Source organism: Haliotis cracherodii, unplaced genomic scaffold (genome assembly GCF_022045235.1).
Source record: "Haliotis cracherodii isolate W230 unplaced genomic scaffold, xgHalCrac1.p SCAF_13, whole genome shotgun sequence".
NCBI classification, from domain to species: Eukaryota; Metazoa; Mollusca; class Gastropoda; order Lepetellida; family Haliotidae; genus Haliotis; species Haliotis cracherodii.
In genome coordinates this window covers 41,663,297-41,687,403 of record NW_027266268.1, presented here as the reverse complement: position 1 = coordinate 41,687,403, position 24,107 = coordinate 41,663,297, and the positions used below count along the sequence as shown (strand labels likewise).

Genomic DNA, 24,107 nt, shown 5'->3' with positions numbered 1-24,107 from the left:
CATTTTCACTAAAATGCCTTTTTCCCAGATGTTATGCCTGAAGTAGTTATCTGAGTTAAACCCATACTTGGGACAATGGGTGACAGGTGACTGTGACCTACTTTCCATGAGGAGTGCAGGTCTATGCCATATTTTCATGTTTACGTTGACTCCACCTTGGGACATTATATTTGGTTTATATGCTGGATAGCCCTTATGTTATTGAAGTGCTATGTTGAAGGTCAAATTCATTCTCAAGGTCATACTAAAAATGTATGCTGTTCACAATAACTCAAGAAAAGTTTATTGTAGGTGTATGAAATTTGGTAAATTATTTAGAAATTCTTACGAGTCTATCTATTAGTATAAAGCTGCTGGTTGTTCATTAAGGGTCTGTTGAAATTCAGTAGTCTTATCTGGACACAGTAGTCTTATCTGTGTGTGTGTGTGTAGACATTTGTTTTTTATGAGTGAAAATACATTGTAGTTGTCTTTTGCCTTCACAAAGCCTGTGGTTTGTTCTGCAGCTGTGTGACATCACCGACACAATGCACTCCTGTGACGTCCCTGCCATCACTGATAGATTGCAGTCTCCCACTGCTTCTGTACACGCCATCTGTGTCCCCCAGGCCAGAGTAAGTACATCCACCTCTACTGCTGTATTCACTGTATTAAGTGCCTCACTCTACATCCACTTCTACTGCTGTATTCACTGTATTAAGCACCCTACTCCACATTCACTTCTACTACTGTATTCACTGTATTAAGTGCTCCTCTCCACATTCACCTCTACTACTGTATTCACTGTATTAAGTGCCCTACTCCACATTCACTTCTTCTTCTGTATTCACTGTATTAAGTGCCCTACTCCACATTCACTTCTTCTTCTGTATTCACTGTATTAAGTGCCCTACTCCACATTCACTTCTACTACTGTATTCACTGTATTAAGTGCCAAACTCCACATTCACTTCTACTGCTGTATTCACTGTATCAAGTGCCATACTCCACATTCACTTCTACTACTGTATTCACTGTATTAAGTGCCCTACTCCACATTCACTTCTACTACTGTATTCACTGTATTAAACATCCTACTCCACATTCACTTCTACTTCTGTATTCACTGTATTACGTGCCCTACTCCACATTCACTTCTACTACTGTATTCACTGTATTAAGTGCCAAACTCCACATTCACTTCTACTACTGTATTCACTGTATTAAGTGCCCTACTCCACATTCACTTCTACTACTGTATTCACTGTATTAAGTGCCAAACTCCACATTCACTTCTACTACTTTATTCACTGTATTAAGTGCCCTACTCCACATTCACTTCTACTACTGTATTCACTGTATTAAGTGCCCCACTCCACATTCACTTCTACTACTGTATTCACTGTATTAAGTGCCCTACTCCACATTCACTTCTACTACTGTATTCACTGTATTAAGTGCCCTACTCCACATTCACTTCTACTACTGTATTCACTGTATTAAGTGCCAAACTCCACATTCACTTCTACTACTTTATTCACTGTATTAAGTGCCCTACTCCACATTCACTTCTACTACTGTATTCACTGTATTAAGTGCCCCACTCCACATTCACTTCTACTACTGTATTCACTGTATTAAGTGCCCTACTCCACATTCACTTCTACTACTGTATTCACTGTATTAAGTGCCCTACTCCACATTCACTTCTACTACTGTATTCACTGTATTAAGTGCCCTACTCCACATTCACTTCTACTACTGTATTCACTGTATTAAGTGCCCTACTCCACATTCACTTCTACTACTGTATTCACTGTATTAAGTGCCAAACTCCACATTCACTTCTACTACTGTATTCACTGTATTAAGTGCCCTACTCCACATTCACTTCTACTACTGTATTCACTGTATTAAGTGCTCCTCTCCACATTCACCTCTACTTCTGTATTCACTGTATTAAGTGCCCTACTCCACATTCACTTCTACTACTGTATTCACTGTATTAAGTGCCCTACTCCACATTCACTTCTACTACTGTATTCACTGTATTAAGTGCCAAACTCCACATTCACTTCTACTACTGTATTCACTGTATTAAGCATCCTACTCCACATTCACTTCTACTACTGTATTCACTGTATTAAGCATCCTACTCCACATTCACTTCTACTACTGTATTCACTGTATTAAGTGCCAAACTCCACATTCACTTCTACTACTGTATTCACTGTATTAAGTGCCATAATCCACATTCACTTCTACTACTTTATTCACTGTATTAAGCATCCTACTCCACATTCACTTCTACTACTGTATTCACTGTATTAAGCATCCTACTCCACATTCACTTCTACTACTGTATTCACTGTATTAAGTGCCCTACTCCACATTCACTTCTACTACTGTATTCACTGTATTAAGTGCTCCGCTCCACATTCACTTCTACTACTGTATTCACTGTATTAAGTGCCCTACTCCACATTCACTTCTACTACTGTATTCACTGTATTAAGTGCCCTACTCCACATTCACTTCTACTACTGTATTCACTGTATTAAGTGCCCTACTCCACATTCACTTCTACTACTGTATTCACTGTATTAAGTGCCCTACTCCACATTCACTTCTACTACTGTATTCACTGTATTAAGTGCCCTACTCCACATTCACTTCTACTACTGTATTCACTGTATTAAGTGCCAAACTCCACATTCACTTCTACTACTGTATTCACTGTTTTAAGTGCCCTACTCCACATTCACTTCTACTACTGTATTCACTGTATTAAGTGCTCCTCTCCACATTCACCTCTACTTCTGTATTCACTGTATTAAGTGCCCTACTCCACATTCACTTCTACTACTGTATTCACTGTATTAAGCATCCTACTCCACATCCACTTCTACTACTGTATTCACTGTATTAAGTGCCCTACTCCACATTCACTTCTACTACTGTATTCACTGTATTAAGTGCCAAACTCCACATTCACTTCTACTGCTGTATTCACTGTATTAAGTGCCCTACTCCACATTCACTTCTACTACTGTATTCACTGTATTAAGCACCCTACTCCACATTCACTTCTACTACTGTATTCACTGTATTAAGTGCTCCTCTCCACATTCACCTCTACTACTGTATTCACTGTATTAAGTGCCCTACTCCACATTCACTTCTTCTTCTGTATTCACTGTATTAAGTGCCCTACTCCACATTCACTTCTTCTTCTGTATTCACTGTATTAAGTGCCCTACTCCACATTCACTTCTACTACTGTATTCACTGTATTAAGTGCCAAACTCCACATTCACTTCTACTGCTGTATTCACTGTATCAAGTGCCATACTCCACATTCACTTCTACTACTGTATTCACTGTATTAAGTGCCCTACTCCACATTCACTTCTACTACTGTATTCACTGTATTAAACATCCTACTCCACATTCACTTCTACTTCTGTATTCACTGTATTACGTGCCCTACTCCACATTCACTTCTACTACTGTATTCACTGTATTAAGTGCCAAACTCCACATTCACTTCTACTACTGTATTCACTGTATTAAGTGCCCTACTCCACATTCACTTCTACTACTGTATTCACTGTATTAAGTGCCAAACTCCACATTCACTTCTACTACTTTATTCACTGTATTAAGTGCCCTACTCCACATTCACTTCTACTACTGTATTCACTGTATTAAGTGCCCCACTCCACATTCACTTCTACTACTGTATTCACTGTATTAAGTGCCCTACTCCACATTCACTTCTACTACTGTATTCACTGTATTAAGTGCCCTACTCCACATTCACTTCTACTACTGTATTCACTGTATTAAGTGCCCTACTCCACATTCACTTCTACTACTGTATTCACTGTATTAAGTGCCCTACTCCACATTCACTTCTACTACTGTATTCACTGTATTAAGTGCCAAACTCCACATTCACTTCTACTACTGTATTCACTGTATTAAGTGCCCTACTCCACATTCACTTCTACTACTGTATTCACTGTATTAAGTGCTCCTCTCCACATTCACCTCTACTTCTGTATTCACTGTATTAAGTGCCCTACTCCACATTCACTTCTACTACTGTATTCACTGTATTAAGTGCCCTACTCCACATTCACTTCTACTACTGTATTCACTGTATTAAGTGCCAAACTCCACATTCACTTCTACTACTGTATTCACTGTATTAAGCATCCTACTCCACATTCACTTCTACTACTGTATTCACTGTATTAAGCATCCTACTCCACATTCACTTCTACTACTGTATTCACTGTATTAAGTGCCAAACTCCACATTCACTTCTACTACTGTATTCACTGTATTAAGTGCCATACTCCACATTCACTTCTACTACTTTATTCACTGTATTAAGCATCCTACTCCACATTCACTTCTACTACTGTATTCACTGTATTAAGTGCCCTACTCCACATTCACTTCTACTACTGTATTCACTGTATTAAGTGCCCTACTCCACATTCACTTCTACTACTGTATTCACTGTATTATGTGCCCTACTCCACATTCACTTCTACTACTGTATTCACTGTATTAAGTGCCCTACTCCACATTCACTTCTACTACTGTATTCACTGTATTAAGTGCCCTACTCCACATTCACCTCTACTACTGTATTCACTGTATTAAGCATCCTACTCCACATTCACTTCTACTACTGTATTCACTGTATTAAGCATCCTACTCCACATTCACTTCTACTACTGTATTCACTGTATTAAGTGCCCTACTCCACATTCACTTCTACTACTGTATTCACTGTATTAAGTGCTCCGCTCCACATTCACTTCTACTACTGTATTCACTGTATTAAGTGCCCTACTCCACATTCACTTCTACTACTGTATTCACTGTATTAAGTGCCCTACTCCACATTCACTTCTACTACTGTATTCACTGTATTAAGTGCCCTACTCCACATTCACTTCTACTACTGTATTCACTGTATTAAGTGCCCTACTCCACATTCACTTCTACTACTGTATTCACTGTATTAAGTGCCCTACTCCACATTCACTTATACTACTGTATTCACTGTATTAAGTGCCAAACTCCACATTCACTTCTACTACTGTATTCACTGTATTAAGTGCCCTACTCCACATTCACTTCTACTACTGTATTCACTGTATTAAGTGCTCCTCTCCACATTCACCTCTACTTCTGTATTCACTGTATTAAGTGCCCTACTCCACATTCACTTCTACTACTGTATTCACTGTATTAAGCATCCTACTCCACATCCACTTCTACTACTGTATTCACTGTATTAAGTGCCCTACTCCACATTCACTTCTACTACTGTATTCACTGTATTAAGTGCCCTACTCCACATTCACTTCTACTACTGTATTCACTGTATTAAGTGCCAAACTCCACATTCACTTCTACTACTGTATTCACTGTATTTAGCATCCTACTCCACATTCACTTCTACTACTGTATTCACTGTATTAAGGATCCTACTCCACATTCACTTCTACTACTGTATTCACTGTATTAAGTGCCAAACTCCACATTCACTTCTACTACTGTATTCACTGTATTAAGTGCCCTACTCCACATTCACTTCTACTACTGTATTCACTGTATTAAGTGCTCCTCTCCACATTCACTTCTACTACTGTATTCACTGTATTAAGCATCCTACTCCACATTCACCTCTACTACTGTATTCACTGTATTAAGTGCTCCTCTCCACATTCACTTCTACTACTTTATTCACTGTATTAAGTGCCCTACTCCACATTCACTTCTACTACTGTATTAACTGTATTAAGTGCCCTACTCCACATTCACTTCTACTACTGTATTCACTGTATTAAGTGCCCTACTCCACATTCACTTCTACTACTGTATTCACTGTATTAAGTGCCCTACTCCACATTCACCTCTACTACTGTATTCACTGTATTAAGCATCCTACTCCACATTCTTTTCTACTACTGTATTCACTGTATTAAGCATCCTACTCCACATTCACTTCTACTACTGTATTCACTGTATTAAGTGCCCTACTCCACATTCACTTCTACTACTGTATTCACTGTATTAAGTGCCCTACTCCACATTCACCTCTACTACTGTATTCACTGTATTAAGCATCCTACTCCACATTCACTTCTACTACTGTATTCACTGTATTAAGCATCCTACTCCACATTCACTTCTACTACTGTATTCACTGTATTAAGTGCCCTACTCCACATTCACTTCTACTACTGTATTCACTGTATTAAGTGCTCCGCTCCACATTCACTTCTACTACTGTATTCACTGTATTAAGCATCCTACTCCACATTCACTTCTACTACTGTATTCACTGTATTAAGTGCCAAACTCCACATTCACTTCTACTGCTGTATTCACTGTATCAAGTGCCATACTCCACATTCACTTCTACTACTGTATTCACTGTATTAAGTGCCCTACTCCACATTCACTTCTACTACTGTATTCACTGTATTAAGTGCCAAACTCCACATTCACTTCTACTGCTGTATTCACTGTATTAAGTGCCCTACTCCACATTCACTTCTACTACTGTATTCACTGTATTAAGTGCCCTACTCCACATTCACTTCTACTACTGTATTCACTGTATTAAGTGCCATACTCCACATTCACTTCTACTACTGTATTCACTGTATTAAGTGCCCTACTCCACATTCACTTCTACTACTGTATTAACTGTATTAAGTGCCTCACCCTACATTCACTTACTTTCACTTACATTCATAAATACTCCTGAACAACTTATTTTCATTCTGCTGTAATAAAAAATACACAATTTCAGTTTCCCTTCCTGTGATGAGTTTGGGTGAAAAATGCATCGCATGACACCCTGATTAAGCTGCCCCTGAAAGGGAAGTTCTATTTGAAGCAGCACGGAAGCCAGTGTAGTGCTGCATGCTGTGTTCCAGATGAGATCATGTGTCAATAAGGTGTTCATTGGGGTTCCACAAGGCAGGCTCGGGATTGCAGTGCTCAAGAAATACTCAACAAGATGAAAGTCTACATGATTGTCCGTCTTGTTTTTCAGAAACATTTGTCAAACAAGGATGTGGACTCTGTCATGAAGCTGTGTCAGGATGGCCTCCCACAGTTGGTGAGTTATCGAATAATGGTGATGGTTGAAGGCCAACTGCTGCCCATCCACACAGTGAACCAATCTCATTAAACTCAGATCTTAGTCCTCGCAACTGCTAAACAAAGATCTGAGGACATCCCATTACAGGTCACGTCAGCCCTACTTTCGCGAACTGTGACCGACCAATGGATTGACTGACAAGAAGTCTACATTAGCCAATCAGAAGGCAGCTTTCTCATGCTTTACAGCACTAGTTTCAAACGGGCAACTACACTTCGAAATATATTTTGAAAAATTTGCGATTAAAAATTTGAAACCTGAACAATGGAACATTTTGGAATTGCTAATAGATGGTCTAGATTGTATGGATTCAGTCCTAAAGATGGTAACTGTTTGGAATACCCCTTCAAGGTTGTATGATTAGATAACAAACTTCGACTGTCACTGATCTGGTAAGTAACGCTCTGATTGGTCGGATGAAAGGTTGTTCTGACGTGACCTGTAATGGGTATTGTCCTCAGATCCTTGTTTGGCGGTAGCGATACCTAAGATCTGATTTGAATGAGATTGTATAGTGAACATGTTTGTGTTGTACGGGCGGCCATGCTGATGCTTCATGACGACACGACAACATGACATTGCTTGTTTATGTCCTGAGGGATGGTGGGCTAGCCTAGGGGTTAAGGTGTTTCCTCGTCATCCCGAAGACCACATGGGTATAATGTATGAAGCATATTTCTGGTGTCCCCACCATAATATTACTTGAATATTGTTAAAAGTGGCGTAGAACCATACTCACTCACTCCAGCTTACTCATGAAACATTCTTGATTGGTTGACATGACCTGTCTCATCTGAAGAGTCTTCGATCAAGCCTACGTCATTTAATATAGTGTCACTGAAGTGTCTCATTTGAAGTCTTTGATCAAACCTGTGTCATTTAATACAGTGTCACTGAAGTGTCTCATTTGAAGTCTTTGATCAAACCTGTGTCATTTAATACAGTGTCACTGAAGTGTCTCATTTGAAAAGGGATATAGGGGCATTCCTTGTTTTGGATTTCACAGAAGTTTGATGGCTGGAGAAGTTTGTGTGAAATGTAAACGTTTCAGTTATACTAATAACACCCAAACTACGTCCTGGTATTCTAAGTCTTGATGTCAGCAGCTCAATAATAAGGTAAAGCATCCCCATGATGTCAAGTATAGGGATACTTTATTTTGGTAACAAATCCAGGCAAGGTGTTTGGGCAAGGACATTAGCGACATGATTTAAGGTGGGGGTCAACATTGGCGACATTTTAATCTAGGGGAGACACATTTTGGGCTTAGGGTTAACATGGGTCAGGCAAGGGTCTAGGGGTGACACGTCTTAAGCTTGGGGTTAACATGGGTCAGGCAAGGGTCTAGGGGTGACACATTTTGGGCTTAGGGTTAAAATGGGTCAGGCAAGGGTCTAGGGGTGACACATTTTACTATCTTAGGCTTGGGGTTAACATGGGTCAGGCAAGGGTCTAGGGGTGACACATTTTGGGCTTAGGGTTAACATGGGTCAGGCAAGGGTCTAGGGGTGACACGTTTTACTATCTTAGGCTTTGGGTTAACATGGGTCAGGCAAGGGTCTAGGGGTGACACATTTTGGGCTTAGGGTTAACATGGGTCAGGCAAGGGTCTAGGGCTGACACATTTTGGGCTTAGGGTTAACATGGGTCAGGCAAGGGTCTAGGGGTGACACATTTTGGGCTTAGGGTTAACATGGGTCAGGCAATGGTCTAGGGGTGACACATCTTAGGCTTGGGGTTAACATGGGTCAGGCAAGGGTCTAGGGGTGACACATTTTGGGCTTATGGGTGAAATGGGTCAGGCAAGGGTCTAGGGGTGACACATCTTAGGCTTGGGGTTAACATGGGACAGGCAAGGGTCAAGGGGTCAACACTCACATTAGTTTCATGATTTCCTCCACCAAATCAGCGGTTTATCTCATCATTCCACCGGGGGCACGGGTGGCCCAGTCGTCTAAGGCGCCGCGATTTGCTGTGCAGAAGCGCGTCCCTTGGGCATGACAGAAACCTAATATTGTGGAATACTGCTAAAAGCAGCATTAAACCCCCCTCCCTCCCTCCCTCCCTCCCTCACTCACTCACTCACTCACTCACTCACTCACTCACTCACTCAACTTGTAACCGATGTTTGACAACTGTTTAAGAAAAGACACACTAACACAAATGAACCTTATATGTTTACTACTGATACCAGGAAATACATGTGTACTACAGGAATGGTTATGAGTGTCCAGTTTATACATGCAGCTATATACAGCATCCCCTACAGCATCCCCTCCAGCATCCCCTACAGCACCCCCTCCAGCTCGCTCACACCCACAGGTGAACAATACATCGGTGCACTGGTGCATACTGAGTTTTCATGCGACGATACGATACACGGTATGTTTTTTCTTTATTGATACAAGACGATACACTTGTTAAAGAAATTACTTACTACTTGTTTTATGACCTCAGAGTTTTTGTCAGTAAAATATCGCAAAATGTGTTGTAATTCGAGTTTTAAGTTCACTACTAATAATAGCCGCTACAAACATGTGGCTGCAACTAGCTTTTCCTTTTGATACTGCTCAGAAGTATTTATAGTAAGAGATTTCCACACGATTTGACATAAATATTTGCATTGCGATACGTAAAATATCGTGACCTATGCATCATGATATGTATCGATTCGTAACCTAGCTGTATCGTTTCACCCCTACTCACACCCCACACTCACTGAAGGACGAACATCTCAATGTTGAGTTCACCTAGATCCACTCACCACTGCTTGCTCTGTTCATTGAGTAACATGAATCAAGTGCATTGTGTATCTGATGTCACATGTATTGTGTGTCTGATGTCATATGTATTGAGTGTATTGTGTGTCTGATGTCGAATGTATTGTGTTTCTGATGTCACATGTAATGAGTGTATTGTGTGACTGATGTCACATGTATTGTGTGTCTGATGTCACATGTATTGTGTGTCTGATGTCACATGTATTGTGTGTCTGATGTCACATGTATTGTGTGTCTGATGTCACATGTATTGAGTGTATTGTGTGACTGATGTCACATGTATTGAGTGCATTGTGTGTCTGATGTCACATGTAATGAGTGTATTGTGTGACTGATGTCACATGTATTGTGTGTCTGATGTCACATGTATTGTGTGTCTGATGTCACATGTATTGTGTGTCTGATGTCACATGTATTGTGTGTCTGATGTCACATGTATTGAGTGTATTGTGTGACTGATGTCACATGTATTGAGTGTATTGTGTGACTGATGTCACATGTATTAGGTGTCTGATGTCACATGTATTGGGTGCATTGTGTGTTTGATGTCACATGTATTGTGTGTCTGATGTCACATGTATTGTGTGTCTGACGTCACATATATTGTGTGTCTGATGTCACATGTATTGTGTATCTGATGTCACATGTATTGTGTGTCTGATGTCACATGTATTGGGTGCATTGTGTGTCTGATGTCACATGTATTGTGTCACTGATGTCACATGTATTGTGTGTCTGATGTCTCATGTATTGGGTGCATTGTGTGTCTGATGACACATGTATTGGGTGCATTATATGTCTGATGTCACATGTATTGAGTGCATTATGTGCCTAATGTCACATGTATTGTGTGTCTGATGTCTCATGTATTGAGTGTATTGTGTGTCTGATACCACATATATTGAGTGTATTGTGTGTCTGATACCACATATATTGAGTGTATTGTATGTCTGATACCACATATATTGAGTGTATTGTATGTCTGATACCACATATATTGAGTGTATTGTATGTCTGATACCACATGTATTGACTGTATTGCATGTCTGATACCACATATATTGAGTGTATTGTATGTCTGATACCACATGTATTGACTGTATTGTATGTCTGATACAACATATATTGAGTGTATTGTATGTCTGATACCACATGTATTGAGTGTATTGTATGTCTGATACCACATGTATTGAGTGTATTGTATGTCTGATACCACATATATTGAGTGTATTGTATGTCTGATACCACATATATTGAGTGTATTGTATGTCTGATACCACATGTATTGACTGTATTGTATGTCTGATACCACATATATTGAGTGTATTGTATGTCTGATACCACATGTATTGACTGTATTGTATGTCTGATACCACATATATTGAGTGTATTGTATGTCTGATACCACATGTATTGAGTGTATTGTATGTCTGATACCACATGTATTGACTGTATTGTATGTCTGATACCACATATATTGAGTGTATTGTATGTCTGATACCACATGTATTGAGTGTATTGTATGTCTGATACCACATGTATTGAGTGTATTGTATGTCTGATACCACATATATTGAGTGTATTGTATGTCTGATACCACATGTATTGACTGTATTGTATGTCTGATACCACATATATTGAGTGTATTGTATGTCTGATACCACATGTATTGAGTGTATTGTATGTCTGATACCACATGTATTGACTGTATTGTATGTCTGATACCACATATATTGAGTGTATTGTATGTCTGATACCACATGTATTGAGTGTATTGTATGTCTGATACCACATGTATAGACTGTATTGTATGTCTGATACCACATGTATTGAGTGTATTGTATGTCTGATACCACATATATTGAGTGTATTGTATGTCTGATACCACATATATTGAGTGTATTGTATGTCTGATACCACATGTATTGAGTGTATTGTATGTCTGATACCACATGTATTGAGTGTATTGTATATATCTGATACCACATGTATTGAGTGTTTTGTATATATCTGATACCACATGTATTGACTGTATTGCATGTCTGATACCACATGTATTGAGTGTATTGTATATATCTGATATCACATGTTTGTATGTGTACAGTCATACGGTTGTGTATGATTATGGAGAAGATATACACTCACAATCTGTACATCAGGAAGAACAAAACAAACACATATTACACACATATTACACACATAGCATTCATCTACACAGGTAGGATTCCTACTTAACTGTCCAGTCAATATGACAAACCAAACATGCCAAACAAAGTCTCCATTTTCACACTAAACATGCAAAAAAAAAGTCTTCGTTTTCACACTAAACATGCCAATCAGTTCTTTGTTGTCCCACCAGATATGTCAAACAAGTCTTCCTTGTCACACCAAACATGACCAACAAATCTTTGTTGTCACACCAAACATGATAAAACAAGGGGTTCGTTGTCACACCAAACATCTCCAACTATTTTTTGTTGTCACACCAAATATGCCAAACAAGTCTTGTTTTCACACCAGATATGCCGAACAAGTCTATGTATTTTTACTCCAAACGTGCCAAACAAGTCTTCATTATCACACGCAACATGCCAAACAAGTCTTCATTGTCACACCAAACATGGCCAACAAGGTCTTCATTTCACATATATGTCACACTTTCCTAGAGGGTTACTGTCTGGTCAGGATGTTATATTCACACTTTGTGACGGTCGCAGTGTCAAACCCAGTCAGACAATTTCGGATTGTCGGAGGGATAATCTGGCTCTGGGGTTCTCCTTGGATCTTCCTGATGAATTTCCGCTTTCACTTCACTAATGGCAGGCTCTGACCTATAGTGAGAACTTAACCTAACGTGAGCCGCTTCTTGGGTGTCCCTCCCTCCCTGGGAGCGCTCTGTATCTCGCTCCCTCTGTTTGTGTAATAAGTTGTCTGCATCATGCTCAAATCTTCTCTTCTTCGAATGGAAATCAATGTCACCATAGCTCTTGCTCCTCTGCGGCTGGATGATGATTTCCTCGTGTCCTGGCCGGCCTCGGGTGTCGGGGAATGGCAGCTCAACATATTCTCTTTCTGTGCCTCGGGACTGCCTGGCACCTTCAGCAGCATTTGCCTTCTCCAAGGTCATCACATCATACCCACGCTTATCTCCCCTTGACCTGGGTTCAGTGTGACGGTCATGTTTCTGAGACTGATAGCCGTCATGTTGTCTGTCCTTCAGATAATGGACATAGGGTTCGGAGTGGTACCTGTCTGGCAGTCTCTGTCTCCTGCAGTCTTCCTCGCCTCCCCGACGTCCTCGCACAATGTCATATCGGTGTGACGGGGACACTCTCCTCATGCCAAGATCATCCTGTGCATAGGGTCTAGGTTTAGCTGTTCTCCTGTGAGATGGTGCAAGTCTGCCTTGTCGGTTGATTTGACTGTACTCACTCCGGCCCAGCTCCCGGTCATCCAGCAGAGTCTGTTGATGACGTCGGTGAGGGGGCTGGCGATGCCGCCGGTCGTCTAGCAGAGTCTGACGTCGGTGAGAGGGCATGGTATAGAACATATCTGCTCTCTGGGGATCGTAGTCTCTCCTGTTCCCCAGGTCCATTTGTCCGAGCGTTGCCCACCTGTCCCTTCCCTCGGAATCCCACCGACTGGTTGGGTTGTACCGGGCCAGTGTGAACAGCAGCTGCTTCTCGTAGCGTCGGAGTCGCCCTTTTTCCTCCTTGGTTCTCTTGTCAGTTTTGCTGTGGGATCTGTTCCTGTCACGACTTTTGGATCGGGATTTGGAGGACTTCCTATCTTGAGACTTTGACCTTGACCTTGAAGAGTCTTTCTTTTCCTTTCTCCCTCTGTCCTTAGATTCTCTGACCTTGTGAGACTTTGGCTCTTCAGTCTTGCTCTGTTTCAGAACACCGTTTGGAACATGACTGAGACCCTTGTGTTTGCTGCTCCACAGCTTCATCTTGAGATGGTGGTCCAGCTCATCCAGTATCTCCATGGGCATGTCCTTCTTAGCTTTCCTCACATGGTTCACCTTGATGTCTTCCTTTATCTTCTCATCACGTGTCTTTGATTTCATAATCACCCTCCCCTTGTGGTAGCACCGACAAACAATGGTCCCCACTACTCCGACAAAGATCATCAATAGTCCCAGGGAGCCGAAGACAATGAAGTGTAGAAGGCCTTCATTGCACTCAAGGACAGTCACCTCGTAGTCAAATATGCTCAACCCTCTCCTACTGTAGGGTGATCCACACACAAAGGCGGAAGACGACTTTCCGTAAATGTGGGGATCGATCTCAGTCAGCCAGGTCACCAGTGGAAGCAGAGCACAGTCACAGAGGAATGGGTTACCAGATAAGCGGAGGTTTTGCAACTCTTTCAAGTCTTTGAACACAAATGGAGAAATATTTGAAAGCTGGTTACTAGCAAGAGATATGTTGACCAGTGCAGGATTTTTGTCAAAGGTGCTTTCTTCCAGATGTGTGATGCTGTTAGAACTCAGGTCAAGTGTTTTCAGAGAACCAAGACCATTGAAAGTATATTTGAATTTCTGGTTGGGATTGTGGTTTTCCAGAGAGTTGTTTGACACAATAAGAGTGTGCAGATTCAGAAGGTCTCTGAAGGTGTAGTCATGGAAACCTGTGATGGAATTGAAAGACAGGTCTAACACTTCCAGGTCACTCATACTCTGGAAGGCATTGAAGTCAACTTCAGATATCTGATTGTTGGAGAGATCTAAAACTTGAGCTCTTGACCATCCACCGAACTGCAGTTTGGTCAGCTGGTTCCCTGACAGATTTATGATGTAGGGATGGGAGGTGTTGGGGAGGAACACTATGTGACTGATCACTGAGATCAGGTTGCGACTAAAATCCACTTTCTCTAACTTGACAGCTGATGAGAATATGTAGGGTCCGAGAACGGTGATCTTGTTCTGGCTGACATCCAGGACACGAAGGTTATCTGCCTGCGGTATCATGTCGAGACTGGAGATGTTATTTCCTGCCAGGACCAGTTCTTCTAGTTTGATGGTATTACCAGTGGTTATCAGATCATCCAGAGTGTTGAAGCTGAGATCGAGGACCTTGAGCTGCTGCAGAGGGTTGAGCTTCAGCTGTGACCTGTCATCAAACCTGTTATGGCTGGCTGTGAGAGTCTCCAGGCTGGTGAGCTGGGCAACTGCAGGCCCATCAAAGGACTTGAGCTCATTGTGAGAAATGTCCAGAGTCTTTAGGTTGTTAAGCCTTGTGAAGGAGGGCTGCAATACCTGCATGTTGTTGTGGCTGATGTCTAGTTGCTGAAGTGAGCCTACATTGGCAAAGGCTGTAGCTGATATGTTTTCTAGTTTGTTGTTGGAGAGGTTAAGATAGTGTAGGGACAGCTTGGGTGAGTTAGCGAAGATCGTGTCGATGTTGGCGAGGTTCATTGATGCCAGGTTAAGTCGCTTGGTGTTAGAGTGTTTGAGGTCCTGCATGATGATGGAGATGTTTTCAGAGGTCAATGTGGTCACCCCCGAGAGGTCAAGGTCATTCAGTCCTCGGAACTGTATAAAAGTTCCGTTTTCAACAGACGTGATTTGACAGTGAGACAAGCTGAGTTTTCTTTTCACAGTATTTGTCCAGCTGTGAACATTATCAAAAGCATCATTTTTAATGTCAGCAAAGTCATTATGAGAGAGATCAAGAACCTGCAGTTGGTTGAGAACCTGGAATCTCAAACCAAGCTTCAGCTGGAAGAAGTTGTTCCTACTGAGATAGAGTTCTCTGAGGTTGGACAGATGGCGGTAGAAGGCTCCGTCCATGGTGTCAATGCGGTTGTTGCTGAGGTGGAGCACCTGCAGCCGATGAAGTCCCTGAAACACGTCTGCCTCCAACACTTTCAGTTTGTTGCTGCTGAGGTCCAGATGGGTGAGGGATCCCAGGCCACGGAATGTGTCGTTGCTGATGAAGGAGATAAGATTGGTGGAGAGGTCGAGATGGGTGAGCCTGGTGAAGGAGCTGAAGGAGATGGTGAGGACAGGGCCCAGGATGTTGTTGGACACATTGAGGTGATGCACCTTCGCCGCGGGCAGCTCAGGCAGGTAGTGCAGGTCCCGATCTCTGCACTGTATGCTTGTGAGGGCGTCGTTACAGCTGCAGACACTAGGACACTGGGCGTGACTGGCAGGTAACGGCAGGATGCTGAACAGCATCGTCAGACTGACCAACATGGTGGTCCCCATGGTGACTGGATGAACCTGTAACAAAAACAGCATGTTAACAGCTTCAAGTTGCAAGACAGCTGTCTTGCCTAATAATTAACTGTCACTAAAAAGGCTAATCGATACACTTGCCTTGGGAAGATGACATTTCATAGAAACTATGATTCCCGAAAAGAGTAACAATTTATCTGGACTTGCACAAGTCTCTGAGGCAATAATTATTTGATTTAATCATAAGTTCTAGATCATGTAAATACTATGAACAAGTTGTCCCTGTAAGAGACTGGAGTCCTTAGTTAGAAGGATTGAATTACTGCACTGATTTGCTGAGTGTGTGTCCGCATCACCGTGACACGCCTACCATGTCATATCATAATTATCATAATTATTTTTATACATATGATACATATGATACACAAAAAACACAAGGGTCATAAACTCTTTGTCATACATTCTAAGCAAATCGGTGTTTCAGAAAATTTTAGAAACCATGTGTGACTACATTATGCTGGAGGAAGCCGCCCAGTGTATCACATAGAGCCAGGAGGGAGCCGCCCCATGTATCCCATAGAGCCAGGAGGGAGGCGCCAAGTGTATCACAAAGAGCCAGGAGGGAGCCGCCCCATGTATCCCATAGAGCCAGGAGGGAGCCGCCCCATGTATCCCATAGAGCTAGGAGGGAGCCGCCCAGTGTATCACATAGAGCCAGGAGGGAGCCACCCCATGTATCCCATAGAGCCAGGAGGGAGCCACCCCATGTATCCCATAGAGCCAGGAGGGAGCCGCCCCATGTATCACATAGAGCCAGGAGGATGCCGCCCCATGTATCACATAGAGCCAGGAGGAAGCCACCCCATGTATCACATAGAGCCAGGAGGGAGCCGCCCCATGTATCCCATAGAGCCAGGAGGAAGCCACCCCATGTATCCCATAGAGCCAGGAGGGAGCCACCCCATGTATCACATAGAGCCAGGAGGATGCCGCCCATGTATCACATAGAGCCAGGAGGGAGCCACCTCATGTATCACATAGAGCCAGGAGGGAGCCACCCCATGTATCACATAGAGCCAGCAGGGAGCCACCCCATGTATCACATAGAGCCAGGAGGGAGCTGCCCCCTGTATCACATAGAGCCAGGAGGGAGTCGCCCCATGTATCACAAAGAGCCAGGAGGGAGCTGCACAATGTATCACATAGAGACAGGAGGGAGCCAACCCATGTATCACATAAACCAGGAGGGAGCCGCCCAATGTATCACATAGAGCCAGGAGGGAGTCGCCCCATGTATCACAAAGAGCCAGGAGGGAGCTGCACAATGTATCCCATAGAGCCAGGAGGGAGCCTCCCCATGAATCACATAGAGCCAGGAGGGAGCTGCAACATTTATCACAAAGAGCCAGGAGGGAGCCGCCCCATGTATCCCATAGAGCCAGGAGGGAGCCGCCCCATGTATCCCATAGAGCTAGGAGGGAGCCGCCCAGTGTATCACATAGAGCCAGGAGGGAGCCACCCCATGTATCACATAGAGCCAGGAGGGAGCCACCCCATGTATCCCATAGAGCCAGGAGGGAGCCGCCCAATGTATCACATAGAGCCAGGAGGGAGTCGCCCCATGTATCACAAAGAGCCAGGAGGGAGCTGCACAATGTATCCCATAGAGCCAGGAGGGAGCCTCCCCATGAATCACATAGAGCCAGGAGGGAGCTGCAACATTTATCACATAAAGCCAGGAGGGAGCTGCAACATTTATCACATAGAGCTAGGAGGGAGCCGCCCAGTGTATCACATAGAGCCAGGAGGGAGCCACCCCATGTATCACATAGAGCCAGGAGGGAGCCACCCCATGTATCCCATAGAGCCAGGAGGGAGCCTCCCCATGAATCACATAGAGCCAGGAGGGAGCTGCAACATTTATCACAAAGAGCCAGGAGGGAGCCGCCCCATGTATCCCATAGAGCCAGGAGGGAGCCGCCCCATGTATCCCATAGAGCTAGGAGGGAGCCGCCCAGTGTATCACATAGAGCCAGGAGGGAGCCACCCCATGTATCACATAGAGCCAGGAGGGAGCCACCCCATGTATCCCATAGAGCCAGGAGGGAGCCGCCCCATGTATCACATAGAGCCAGGAGGATGCCGCCCCATGTATCACATAGAGCCAGGAGGAAGCCACCCCATGTATCACATAGAGCCAGGAGGGAGCCGCCCCATGTATCACATAGAGCCAGGAGGAAGCCACCCCATGTATCCCATAGAGCCAGGAGGGAGCCACCCCATGTATCACATAGAGCCAGGAGGATGCCGCCCATGTATCACATAGAGCCAGGAGGGAGCCACCTCATGTATCACATAGAGCCAGGAGGGAGCCGCCCCATGTATCACATAGAGCCAGGAGGGAGCTGCCCCCTGTATCACATAGAGCCAGGAGGAAGCCGCCCAATGTATGACATAGAGCCAGGAGGGAGCTGCACAATGTATCACATAGAGACAGGAGGGAGCCAACCCATGTATCACATAAACCAGGAAGGAGCCGCCCAATGTATCACATAGAGCCAGGAGGGAGTCGCCCCATGTATCACAAAGAGCCAGGAGGGAGCTGCACAATGTATCCCATAGAGCCAGGAGGGAGCCTCCCCATGAATCACATAGAGCCAGGAGGGAGCTGCAACATTTATCACATAGAGCCAGGAGGGAGCTGCAACATTTATCACATAGAGCCAGGAGGGAGCCGCCCCATGTATCACATAGAGCCAGGAGGGAGCTGCAACATTTATCACATAGAGCCAGGAGGGAGCCGCCCCATGCATCCCTCCTGGGAGCCAGGATGGAGCCACCCCATGTATCACATAGAGCCAGGAGGAAGCTGCCCAATGTATGACATAGAGCCAGGAAGGAGCCACCCCATGTATGACATAGAGCCAGGAGGGAGCTGCACAATGTATCACATAGAGCCAGGAGGGAGCCACCCAATGTATCACATAAACCAGGAGGGAGCCGCCCAATGTATCACATAGAGCCAGGAGGGAGCCACCCCATGTATCACAAAGAGCCAGGAGGGAGCTGCACAATGTATCCCATAGAGCCAGGAGGGAGCCACCCCATGTATCACATAGAGCCAGGAGGGAGCCGCCCCATGTATCACATAGAGCCAGGAGGGAGCCGCCCCATGTATCACATAGAGCCAGGAGGGAGCCGCCCCCTGTATCACATAGAGCCAGGAGGGAGCCGCCCAATGTATCACATAGAGCCAGGAAGGAGCCACCCCATGTATCACATAGAACCAGGATGGAGCCGCCCCATGTATCACATAGAGCCAGGAGGGAGCCGCCCCATGTATCACATGGGGCAGGAGGGAGCCGCCCCATGTATCACATAGAGCCAGGAAGGAGCCACCCCATGTATCATAGAGCCAGGAGGGAGCCCCCCCCATGTGTCATAGAGCCATCGGGTTGTCTTAACAACATGTCATGCCATACACTGGGAAGCACCTGCCTAAACTCGGGGACACTGCTCAGTAATGCATTGGTTAAGCAGTAATGTTTGAGATACCAAGTCGATGACACCTTTCATTATATGATAAGGTTTGAAAGTTAAATAGTATTATACTTTTATGCAAACTGTTAACACTATAAGTTATTTCCCTCTATTCCTCTACAGGGCAATGGGCATGGTTGTTAACAAGTGAGCATAGCGCAGTAGAATGCAAACTTAAACTCCCTTCTTTTTTCAAATGAAACTTGACATTAATAAATTATAGAAGTATGTATCTTGGAAAAAATCTGACATATGATGACATCTTAACAGACAATAACAGAATAACTGATTTGGATGGCAACTCACTCACTCACTCACTCACTAATTGAGATGGCTGTGTTGAGAGAGAGTCCCATGGAGACAATTAGTGACAGGTGCTTGTGTACCAACCCCCGCCCCTTGGACTGATGTAACGATGACCAGTGTCTGTGGGGGAGTGGACACAGGAAACACAAGCTGCCCTCTATCAGGCCTGATAATGGACTGTGTTCTAATGAGGGGCTTGTGGGGGGTGGGGCGTGGGGGTGGGGGTGGGGGGATGTGTATGTTCTCATGCATATATGTTGGCATTAAGCATCATGGGGGAGCCTATAAATCGGGGTGACAAGTGCCGAGATGTCATTTGACTTTCAATACACGATTGCACAAAAATATAGAAAATAATAACTTAGATGTAAGTTGGACAATTTTTTAAAATGTGTTGGTTGATTTTAAATATTACTTTTTTTAATTTAGTTACTATTTGCTTGAAACATCTTTATATTGATCTTTGACACGTTCGATATTTCCTGACATTGTGAAAAGAAATGGATTTAATAAATGAATGACATGACAGGTAGGTTTATGAAACTATGTATTATTTTGCGGCCTGCGGTGTTGATAGAGTTAGCCAGCAGAATTACTCTGAAGCTGGACCATGTTTCACCAAGCAACCCGTGATGTGATTCATTTACCACGTTTACGGCTTAAAATAAACTGCAGGCCTAAAGGACTTGCTAAAATTTAAAACTTTCAGCCCGAGAACAAATCTGTTGGACGCGGGCCGATGTCTATTTTGAAAACTGAGGGAAAGCGTGTGTGTTAGTGTGTGGGAGAAGAGAGTACAGATGTAGACATGTCATGTCAGAGTATAGATGTAGACATGTCATGTCAGAAAACAGATGTAGACATAGGGTTGTGTTACAAGAAGGTGTACAGATGTAGACATGTCATGTCAGAACACAGATGTAGACATAGGGTGGTGTTACAAGAAGGTGTACAGATGTAGACATAGGGTGGTGTTACAAGAAGGTGTACAGATGTAGACATGTCATGTCAGAAAACAGATGTAGACATAGGGTGGTGTTACAAGAAGGTGTACAGATGTAGACATGTCATGTCAGAAAACAGATGTAGACATAGGGTGGTGTTACAAGAAGGTGTACAGATGTAGACATAGGGTGGTGTTACAAGGAGTACAGATGTAGACATAGGGTTGTGTTACAAGAAGGTGTACAGATGTAGACATGTCATGTCAGAAAACAGATGTAGACATAGGGTGGTGTTACAAGAAGGAGTACAGATGTAGACATAGGGTGGTGTTACAAGAAGGAGTACAGATGTAGACATAGGGTGGTGTTACAAGGAGTACAGATGTAGACATAGGGTGGTGTTACAAGGAGTACAGATGAAGACATGTCAGGGTGGTGTTACAAGGAGTACAGTTGTAGACATGTCAGGGTGGTGTTACAAGGAGTACAGATGTAGACATAGGGTGGTGTTACAAGGAGTACAGATGTAGACATGTCAGGGTGGTGTTACAAGGAGTACAGATGTAGATATAGGGTGGTGTTACAAGGAGTACAGTTGTAGACATAGGGTGGTGTTACAAGGAGTACAGATGTAGACATGTCAGGGTGGTGTTACAAGGAGTAAAGATGTAGACAGAGGGTGATGTTACAAGGAGTACAGATGTAGACAGAGGTTGGTGTTACAAGGAGTACAGATGTAGACATAGGGTGGTGTTACAAGGAGTACAGATGTAGACATAGGGTGGTGTTACAAGGAGTACAGATGTAGACAGGTTGGTGTTACAAGGAGTACAGATGTAGACATAGGGTGGTGTTACAAGGAGTACAGATGTAGACATAGGGTGGTGTTACAAGGAGTACAGATGTAAACAGAGGGTGGTGTTACAAGGAGTATAGGTGTAGACAGAGGGTGGTGTTACAAGGAGTACAGATGTAGACATGTCAGGGTGGTGTTACAAGGAGTACAGATGTAGACATGTCAGGGTGGTGTTACAAGGAGTATAGATGTAGACATTTCAGGGTGGTGTTACAAGAAGGAGTACAGATGTAGACATAGGGTGGTGTTACAAGGAGTACAGATGTAGACATAGGGTGGTGTTACAAGGAGTACAGATGTAGACATGTCAGGGTGCTGTTACAAGAAGGAGTACAGATGTAGTGCTGTAATGGGGTGGTCAAGAAGATCCTACCTGTGTGTGGCTGTCTGTGCCTAGGTCCCGTCCGTCTGTACGTGCATGTGTATGTGTGTCTGTAAGTGTGCTGGCTCGTGGCTGACTGGCTGGTCGTAACTGGCTGACTGGCCCTGCCGCCACGCCTGGTATCTCCTCTGATGACACTGATATGACCTCCCAATCAGCCAGTCCTTGTGATAGTTATTAGATGTAGGAACACATGTCGGGGGTACAGGTTCACACTGGCACTGCTCAAGCCAGGAGACAGGAATGTTCCAAGGGTGTTCTATTTTTTGGCCAGTCCAGATTGGCTTCCTATTTCCCATTTCTCTTTGGTCAATATTGTAAGAAACAGGAGACAAACTAAAATATGAAGAGTGCAGTTTCTTTCAGTTTTTAATTTGGTGAATTGATGGAAATATATCATCTCAGGCAGACAAACACAACAGTGCCCAATACTTACATCATCCATTGTCATTCACAGTTAAACAGTGATGTCATGATATTAAGATCCAGGTTCGAATAGGTCTTCAGCAACCCATGCTTGTCTCCCCCTGCAAACATCCGAGTTTGAATAAGTCTTCTGCAACCAATGCTTGTCATAAAAGGCGTATATTTCTGTTGTAAAGGGCGAGTAACAAGATCGGGTGATCAGGCTATTACGTGGATCGATGTTCGTGATGTCAATCACTGGATTGTTTGGCCGAGAATTGATTATTTAGAGGCTGCCGTCCTATAGCTGGAAAATTGCTGAGTGCATCGTTAAATACCAAACATGGTTGCACAGACTGACTTTACTGACTTGACCTGGTCTAAGATGTCATATTACCTTACGTCACACAACCATCACATCACACTGACATATCACATACATCACAATACTGACCCGTGAACATCCGGGGTGAAATAGGTCTTCAGCAACCCTGATGCTTGCCATGAAAGGTGACTATGCTTGTCATAAGAGGCGACTAACGGGATCAGGTGGTCAGGCTCGCTGATTTGGTTGTTACAAGTCATCGTATCCTAATTGCGTGGATTGATGCTCATGATGTCCGTCACTGGATTGTCTGGTCTAGACTAGATTATTTACAGACCGCCGTCATAAAGCTGGAATATTGCTGAGTGTGGCGTTAAAACAAACAAACACAAACAACATCACAATACCATCACATTACACAACCATTACATCACTATACCTTCACATCACACTGACATGAAATCACACAAAGATGACATCACACTAACATGACATCACACTAACATGACATCACACTAACATGACATTGCACTAACATGACATCACACTAACATGACATCACACTAACATGACATCACACTAACATGACATCACACTAACATGACATCACACAAAGATGACATCACACTAACATGACATCACACTAACATGACATTGCACCAACATGACATCACACTAACATGACATCACACCAACATGACATCACTCAAAGATGACATCACAATAACATGACATTGCACTAACATGACATCACACTAACATGACATTGCACTAACATGACATCACACTAACATGACATCACACTAACATGACATCACACAAAGATGACATCACACTAACATGACATCACACTAACATGACATCACACAAAGATGACATCACACTAACATGACCTCACACCAACATGACATCACACTAACATGACATTGCACTAACATGACATCACACTAACATGACATCACACTAACATGACATCACACTAACATGACATCACACAAAGATGACATCACACTAACATGACCTCACACCAACATGACATCACACTAACATGACATTGCACTAACATGACATCACACTAACATTTTATTGCACTAACATGACATCACACTAACATGACATCACACCAACATGACATCACTCAAAGATGACATCACACTAACATGACATTGCACTAACATGACATCACACTAACATGACATTGCACTAAC

At 43.4% G+C, this 24,107-nt stretch overlaps 2 protein-coding genes across 2 annotated transcripts in view; one reads left to right on the top strand and one right to left on the bottom strand.

The window, feature by feature from the left end:
- LOC139459949 (aspartate--tRNA ligase, mitochondrial-like) overlaps positions 1-24,107 on the top strand; it is a 62,338-nt gene that overhangs the window by 17,672 nt on the left and 20,559 nt on the right. The window contains exons 10-11 of the mRNA XM_071241684.1: positions 507-614; positions 7,070-7,135. Coding sequence (XP_071097785.1) covers positions 507-614; positions 7,070-7,135 — 174 coding nt within the window. The remainder of the gene's footprint in view (positions 1-506; positions 615-7,069; positions 7,136-24,107) is intronic.
- On the bottom strand, positions 12,233-22,272 carry LOC139459948 (CD180 antigen-like). Its single transcript, XM_071241683.1, has 2 exons — positions 22,161-22,272; positions 12,233-16,186 (listed from the first exon to the last, which is right to left on the bottom strand). Exon 2 carries the CDS (start codon positions 16,169-16,171, stop codon positions 12,677-12,679), a length of 3,495 nt encoding a protein of 1,164 aa, XP_071097784.1. The 5' UTR covers positions 16,172-16,186; positions 22,161-22,272; the 3' UTR covers positions 12,233-12,676.

Coding starts and splice junctions, on each gene's coding strand:
- LOC139459948 (XM_071241683.1), bottom strand. CDS start 16,171: ATGGGGACCACCATGTTGGTCAGTCTGACGATGCTGTTCAGCATCCTG.